Genomic DNA, 7,706 nt, shown 5'->3' with positions numbered 1-7,706 from the left:
GAGAGAGAGAGAGAGAGAGAGAGAAAGAAAGAAAGAAAGAAAGAAAGAAAGAAAGAAAGAAAGAAAGAAAGAAAGAAAGAAAGTCAACTTTAAACACTAGAGCCTGGGCTGTCCAGACGGGAGCTGAGAGCAGAAACGGCTTCCATCCCTCACCTGGAGAGTTGGTGTTCTTTACCACAGCTGTTTTGCTTTTTTGAGCCTGGTCCTATAGCAGAGAGATGAGAGAAGTTGAGATAGCTCAAAAAACATGTGTTTAAGCACAGCACTTTGGCTGAGTCAGAAGTGAAGAAAGCAACTCAAGCAGGAAATGGGCCAGGGGGTCTTCAACCCCTCCCTGAGGCAATGCCTATCAAAGACGGAGACAAATTAGGCAATGCCGCAGCTCAGAGACTCCAACCCTATCAGGCCCTCACCGAGTTAGGGTAGTGAAACTCAAACCGCACAAAAGCATCCAAGTCATCCGGAGTCACTCCTGTAAGGGAAAACGGGAGTCAGGCTGGAAAGCTTGGTGCCCAGGCCCAGGCAGGACGAGGACACGGACGGGCACGGACAGCCTTCAGTGAGGTGGCCACGGGTTACCTGGTGGGGCTGGGAGGTTCATTCCCCGGACGATGATCAGATGCATTTCCGTGCTGTTGAGTTCTGAGAAGATCCTACAGAGAGAGGACAGTGCAGAAGACGAGACAGAAGACAAGGGGAGCACAGTTGCAGGTGGATCCATGCTGGCTGTCCTTGGTCTCCGAACCCCACGACCCTGAGCACAGCGACCTCCCCCACAACAGTACCCACGGTACTGGGATACAGAGTCTCCAGGCTCTACTCCAAAACCTTTGCCCTCCCCAGCCCTGCACAGGGCCAGCTTCCCTTAGGCTCTGGCACCTCACAGTCTGGAATGTCTTCAATTCAAAGTGATGGCTAGGAGGGTCAAGGCCCTGGGCTTGGGCTAGCTGCAGGATCTCAAGCTGTTTCTTTCGGTCCTCGGCAAGCTTCTCAAACCTGCCAAGGATGGGTGGCCCAGTCAGCAGGGAGGGTTTGGTATCTGATCCCTACCCAGCCAGCACGGCCCAGCCCTGGCACTTACCGAGTAGTCTCAGCCACATTACCCTGGTGCATGAACTGCTTGGAGAATAGCAGGCACTTCTAGAAACAGAAGCCCAGAGTGACTGCACAGCCAGAGCCAAGCACTCAAGGATAGCATTCAAGGCCTGACCAACCGCTCAAAGCTCCCAACAGTCCTTTGGCCTCACCACTCCTCCTACAAACCATTCTTAGCGCACACTTCTAACGCTCAACACACTTTTCTGCTTATGTGTGTTTCTCAGCTTGAGACAGGGTCAGCGGCGTGGCCCAGGCAGAACTGGAGCTCACGGCAACTCTCCTGCCCTACTCTTCCAAGTGCTGTTGCTTACTGCAGGGGGTCTCACCCACCATCCCTGGCTCTACCTACACTTCGCTGCTTGTTTTGAGGATAGCCATTTCCCAAAAATTCATTTATCAAACTCCTTCCATAAAAATAGTTCTAAAACAGAGCAAGACCCCATTTCAAAGATCAATCACCACTGTCAAAGAAAACAAATTCAAGCATATACCTTAGAATACTGTCTTCTCAGAACAGCAGCACATCAGATCAGTTACCTCCCACAAAATTCATCCCTGATCACTCTGTTTGAATTTTATAACCTCATAAAAAAAGTGGGGACTGGAGAGATGGCTCATTTGTTAAGAGCACTTGTTGCTCTTGTGGAGGACCCAAATTTGGTTCCCAGCACTGATGGAGTGGCTCATAAGTACCTGTAACTCCAATCTCTTGTTCTGACCTCCATGGGCACAAGGCACACATGATATATATACACATACATGTAGGCAAAACATACATGTAAAAGCTTAGAAGGGATAGCTCCACTTGGTAAACGAGGAGAGCAGCTTGTCCAGGGCCGTCCATGACAGCAGTGAGAAGTCAAGCCGCTGAGCCCAGACAGACAGGGCAGAGGTAGATAGGATAGGGAGCCTACTGACCGCTTGCTGCTCCTGGAGCATTTTCTGTAGCTGGGCATACACCTCCTCGGCCTTCTGGGAGAGTCGCAGATCCTCATGATGAATGAGGATGAAGTCCCCCTCTTCATCGGTCAACGGTGAAGGCACCTGCCCAGGTCATAAGGCCCCTCGGGCCCCAAGAGTCACATTATACCTATGCTGAGCCCAACATGCACAAGAATCCATGCTATAAGTTTTTTTCTACTGCCACTCACCTCCAATGTCACTCACTGCCTCCCATTCTATCCCTGGCACTGTTTCTAATAGACTGGGCTTGCCATGTTACCTGTGAACATCAGTAACACATTCCTTTCTCCTTCTATCTCCCTAACGGTCTATCTTAAGGCTACAAGAGGGAGATAAGCAAAAGGCTCCTGCTCTGATGTCACCATTCTATACAAGTCTTACCTCCACCCAGAAGTCACTCCAGCCCATCCCCATCGATCAGCCTCCTACATAACTAGGTGGGACTCACCTTGGAGAGGTCAATGGGTTGACCAGCTCGGGCCTGGATGATCTGAGCCTCCAGACGTTTAGCTATGCGTAAGTGGGATTTGGCCTGCTCAAGATCCTGCCTGCGCTTGGCTTGCAGAGCGGCTCGCTGGTACTGCAGTTTCCGAGCCTCCAGCAGTGTCACCTGCTCCCGAGCTAGAAAGAGACAATGGTTGGGGCCATGCCTATCTCACTGGACTACCACTCCTCTGTCTTATTTGTCCCCAAATTACCAGATGGACTCAGTGACTCCTTAGAACTTGAAGCCTTGGGCTCAGTCAGAAGATGGGATGAAGGGACCAGAGGCTGCGCTGGCTTCTTGGCCAATGGGGCCTGTGCTGGAGTGTCACTCTGCAGGTGGCACCCAGTTAGGAGCCTATCAGATAGTTATCATTCCCCACGCCTACACTTGGGCTACCTCCTTAATGTTGCACCCATTCACTGTATGACCTTAGGGGGGTAGCTTTACCTCCAGAGCCCATAACCGAAAGACAGAACCATCAAAAGCTTCCTGGCCTAACTTCCTCGGCAGGAAGCAGCACAGTAATAAAGACACTGAGTTTTGGGGTCAGAAATACCCAGGTCTCAATTCTAGTTCTGCCTCTGGAAGTTTTTTTCTCTAGAAAGGAAAGGGTCTCTAGTTTATGAGGTTAATATACAGTGGGGTCTGGGTTTACTCCTTATCTGCTGTCACCTCCCTCCTCCCTCCCCCTCCCCCATGCCCCTACAACCAAGCCCTGAAGTCCTGGGCCCATAGCCAAACCTCCTCATCGTCATCTACCAGGGCTGTGTCTTCTGAGGCCAGTTTTTGCGCAGTTGCCAAGGTTGCTGCCACTGAATCCTGCTCACTCCCTTTACTGGGTTCCAGGCCAGGGATGGGAGGAAATCCTGAGAAGAGACAGAACGGAGAGGGGCAAGGTGGCAGCACTAAGGCCACATGAGCCTGCGGTGCATCTTGCCTGGCTCTGGGATGGGTAACTCTAAGGTGGAGGCACACATGTGAGAAACTTCTCCATTCTTGCTCAGAAACCTCATCAAGTCTAAACATCACCCACCTGGAGGAACAGGTAATTCGGCAAAGTCAACTTTCTGTCCTGCCTGATGAGCTCGAACAGCATCCTGATATTGCTACATGGGAAGGAAGGGATTTCTAGCAGGCTGCAGTCTGCAGGCTCCTGTGCCCTCACTGCAGAGAGGCAGAGAGAGGGGATAGGAGAGGACTGCAGCCCTAGAGAAAAAGAGTCGCAAAGCAGTACGAACTCCATAAACAGACAGGGACTAGAGACCAGGGCTCCTGGGGAAAGCAGACAGGCAGGGCAAGCAAGGATAAGCTAACAGAGGATAGGGACTACACGGCAAGGGACTTACCTTGGCAATGCGGTCATGCATCCTGGCCTTGCGCTCATCCCCATTGGCCCGGGCCTGGATGCCTGCCTCACGATACCTGTTCAGCCTTTGCTGTAAAGCATCCAGCACTGTTTTTGGCTCTGCAGGGGACACTATTAAGGTGATAGAGAGAGACTATCAGCTCATCCCATCCCTTCCCAGGTCCCAACTCCACTCTCCCATTGTGAAGTCCTACCTGGGGTGGCTGGGAGGTCAGAGGCCATCACTGGCTGCATTTGCTCTACTACTGGGGACAGGCCTTGGGTTGTTGGGGAGGCCTTAGAAGCCTGGGGGAGAGCCTTCAGATCTGGGAATCCAAATAGCAGGGTAGGCGGAGTGCCTGGCCAACCCCATACCTCACAGCCCCCCCAATCCCAGCCTAGGCAGATACCCCCCCATTATGTGACTGACCCTCAGGTGCTGGGGGCATGCCACTCAGGTCCACGGGCTGCCCCTTTTCCAGGGCCTCTAGGACAGTACCAAATCTCTGAAGAGGGAAATTTACAGGCATAAGCCAAGGAGCTCCAAGGGCGTGGCCTGAAACAACTCCCCGAGTCCACTCTCACACAGGCGCTGTGTGGCTTCCTCTCTGGCCTTTGCTTCCCATCTTCTAAATGACAGTAGGGCGCCATACCTTCCCGATCCTCATGAGCTCCCGAGCACGGTCTAGATCTCCAGCCCGCTTGGCATCGAGAGCAGCCGTCTTGTACTCTCTCTGTCGGGCTAACAGCAGGGCTTGTGGGTCTGGGTCTGAATCTGGCAAGGGAGCAACCGCAGGGAGGCTGGACTCGGGCTGGGAAAGGTTGCCTACATAAAACAAAAGGCCCCAGAGAACTCGGCTAGCCGGTCAAAGGAGGAAGGTCAAGGGCCCCAGTCTTACTGGCTGAGGAATTCTTGGAGCCATGACAGGCAGGCAGGTGGGGTTGGCAGGCTATGGGAACCAGAAATAGTGTGTCTTCAGATACCTGGCTCCATGGCACAGGGCCCTGGAGAGTCTATCTCAGAGTTCTTGTTGGCTCTTTCCTGGGGGGCTGGGGGCCTTTTGCCCAAGGCCACTGGAGGTGGAATCTCATCCTCACAGACCTCCCCGCCTTTCCTCACAGTGGTAAGTTGGGACTGCAGAGTCTAAGGGAAGGAATCAGACTTTACCCCGGGAAGCCACCTGGGCCTGGGCCTTGGTCATGTTTATCATGGCAGTGTGGCCGTCCCTTTACTGTCACCTGACCCACAGTCCCACTCACCTTTAGGCCTCGCTCACAGCGCCGGGCTTTGGCAGCTTCACCCGCCTCCTTGGCACTGGCTGCGGCCTCCTGGTAGTTCCGGATCCGTTCCTCCAGCAAAGCCTGCAGCCCCCGGGGCCCTCCAGCCTGCAGACACTTCAGCTCAGGGCTGGCCACTCCACAGCCAGCTAGGCCCTTGCCATTCTCTCTCTGTGAGGAAGCTACCCCAGAAGGTGGATCTCTGGGACTCCAGGAGAAAGAAGTGCCTAAGCCCCCTGAGTATAAGGCAGAGACCCACAAGAGAGGCCAGACATTATGTCAGGCAAACAGAGGCCCCCAAATCAGGAGAGGCCAGGAAATGGCTCCAGGAGGCCTTTGAAGGCAGCCAGCTATGGAAGTCTCTCATGCTTGTTTTCTGTGAGGGAGCTGCTAGTTACTTGGCAAGCTTGCTGTCTGAGCCATGCTACATGCATAGTGTTCGTGTACACCCAGGAGAAGCCAAGGCACATTAGGGCCCTCCTGCAAAACCTACCTGAGCCACGGCAGGTGCTGCCTGCTCTACAGGTTGTTCAGTGTTGTCCATCTTCTCCTCAGGCAGGTCTGGGCTTGCTGCCTCACTGCCATCCAGCAGGCCCACTTCTTCACCCTCACCCAGGACCTCCTGCAGCTCTGTCTGGGGAAACAGTCCACGAACTCTAGGTGCCTCACAGCCACACCACAACTGGGAAAAGTCAACGCCCCTCTCCCCATGTAATGTTTCTCAATGCCAAGTCCCCATCACTAACAGTTCCTTACTCTAACCAAGAAAAACTGAAAAAATAAAATTTCAAATTTGCTCAGATCCAAAGTCCAAGGAGACAAATCTGTCAATGAAGTCCCAAGGACAGGCATCCTGGGAAGGAAGGAAGGGGACAAACCCCAGTGTCCCTCAATAGCACTCTCTCTGGACACCATCCTGGCAAACTCACCAGAAGGTCTGCATCCTCCTCCAGCCCTTCCTCCTCTTCCTCCTCCTCCTCCACGTCTCGCATACAGTCTGCTGCCAACTTCTCAATGTGGGCCATGGGCAGTGGAGCTGTGGAAAGAGTCACAGATGGTCATGGCCACTCAAGCAAGGTGCTGGGTAATAAATGGACGATCTTTTTTTTTTTTTTTTTTTTTTGGTTTTTCGAGACATTCATTTTGTTTTCAATAAAGTTGGGGGGTTTTTTTTGTTTTCTTTTTCTTTTTCTTTTTTTTTTTTTTTATTTTTTTTTAAAGATTTATTTATTTATTATATGTAAGTGCACTGTAGCTGTCTTCAGACACTCCAGAAGAGGGCATCAGATCTTGTTACGGATGGTTATGAGCCACCATATGGTTGCTGGGATTTGAACTCCGGACCTTCGGGAGAGCAGTTGGGTACTCTTACCCACTGAGCCATCTCACCAGCCCGGTTTTGGTTTTTCAAGACAGGGTTTCTCTGTGTAGCCCTGGCTGTCCTGGAACTCACTCTGTAGAGCAGGCCTGCGTCTGCCTCCCGAGTGCTGGGATTAAAGGCGTGCGCCACCACATCCAGCTAAATGGGTGATCTTTAATTCACTCTATTGTTTACTATACCAGGCAGAAATCCCCTGCCTTTCCACAACAAAGTCCAACCCAAAAAGGCTTCTCTTTCCATGACCCAGCTCCAAAGACCCTTGCTATGGACGCCACCTTCCCGGTTCCCCTTCTCCTGCTCTTCTGTCTGTAGGTAAATGTACCTATATACTGCCCCACTATGCCTTCACATCAGTAAATGATTCTACTCAAGTGTCACAATTCTGTAAGATGAGTAACAACATTATCCATATGTTCTACACTGAATCAACCAAGACAGTAACATTCATTTCCCCAAACTTACAATCTCAGTAAGTGGCAATATCCAAACCCAGGCTTACCTAACCCCAAAGCAGGGCTAAAGTAGTGAGCCCTTCCCCAGTCACGTCCTGACTCGGAACACACAGGCTGCCTCTAAGGTCCTGCTAAAAGGAGTATTTAGACCTCTTATTCTGATACCTAAACTTCCGTCCTCCTCCGGGCTGTGAAGGGAGGTTTACTTCCGCATTTGATATCATCTCTATTTACTGAGCCCACAATTCTGTCAGGGCTATTTTGAGCCCCCCTGTATAATACCAGGCTCTGCCTATGTAGTACTAAGGCTAGTGATCCAAGTTAGGCTAAGAGACTTGTCCCCAACGGGGAAGGAGCTCCAAATACAGGTACATGGCTGAACTCTTTGTGGCTGAACTAGAGAAGGAATATACTTATCTAAAGAACTGGGGGAAGCCGGGCGTGGTGGCGTGTTAGGTCCTGCCTTTTACAGGGACGCCAGAGTACAGCAGCTGGAGCGCACCAGACCAGCCGGAACACAGCGTCCTCGAACCGCCCACCGCCGGACCGCCCACCGCCGGACCGCCCACCGCCAGACCGCCCACCGCCAGACCGCCGCCGCCGGACCGCCGTGGCAGGACCGCCGTAGCTGGACCGCCCACTGTCGCCCGGACTGCCCCCCATCATCGCGAGAACTTCGTGGCAACTTCAGGAGACTCTGGG

At 52.4% G+C, this 7,706-nt stretch overlaps 1 protein-coding gene across 1 annotated transcript in view; it reads right to left on the bottom strand.

Annotated features, from left to right (window-relative positions):
- Cc2d1b (coiled-coil and C2 domain containing 1B) overlaps window positions 1-7,706 on the bottom strand; it is a 15,748-nt gene that overhangs the window by 3,795 nt on the left and 4,247 nt on the right. Inside the window, exons 3-21 of the mRNA XM_029540389.1 lie at window positions 7,559-7,656; window positions 6,101-6,226; window positions 5,665-5,805; window positions 5,154-5,279; window positions 4,878-5,037; window positions 4,547-4,719; window positions 4,324-4,399; window positions 4,109-4,219; window positions 3,895-4,025; window positions 3,582-3,654; window positions 3,290-3,414; window positions 2,760-2,877; window positions 2,510-2,682; window positions 2,017-2,142; window positions 1,082-1,140; window positions 880-996; window positions 580-653; window positions 414-472; window positions 154-205 (exon numbers count right to left, since the gene is read on the bottom strand). Coding sequence (XP_029396249.1) covers window positions 154-205; window positions 414-472; window positions 580-653; window positions 880-996; window positions 1,082-1,140; window positions 2,017-2,142; window positions 2,510-2,682; window positions 2,760-2,877; window positions 3,290-3,414; window positions 3,582-3,654; window positions 3,895-4,025; window positions 4,109-4,219; window positions 4,324-4,399; window positions 4,547-4,719; window positions 4,878-5,037; window positions 5,154-5,279; window positions 5,665-5,805; window positions 6,101-6,226; window positions 7,559-7,656 — 2,118 coding nt within the window. The remainder of the gene's footprint in view (window positions 1-153; window positions 206-413; window positions 473-579; window positions 654-879; window positions 997-1,081; window positions 1,141-2,016; window positions 2,143-2,509; window positions 2,683-2,759; window positions 2,878-3,289; window positions 3,415-3,581; window positions 3,655-3,894; window positions 4,026-4,108; window positions 4,220-4,323; window positions 4,400-4,546; window positions 4,720-4,877; window positions 5,038-5,153; window positions 5,280-5,664; window positions 5,806-6,100; window positions 6,227-7,558; window positions 7,657-7,706) is intronic.

Source organism: Mus pahari, chromosome 6 (genome assembly GCF_900095145.1).
Source record: "Mus pahari chromosome 6, PAHARI_EIJ_v1.1, whole genome shotgun sequence".
Lineage (NCBI taxonomy): Eukaryota > Metazoa > Chordata > Mammalia > Rodentia > Muridae > Mus > Mus pahari.
The sequence above is the reverse complement of the archived record's forward strand: the minus strand, read 5'-3'. Positions and strand labels throughout refer to the sequence as shown.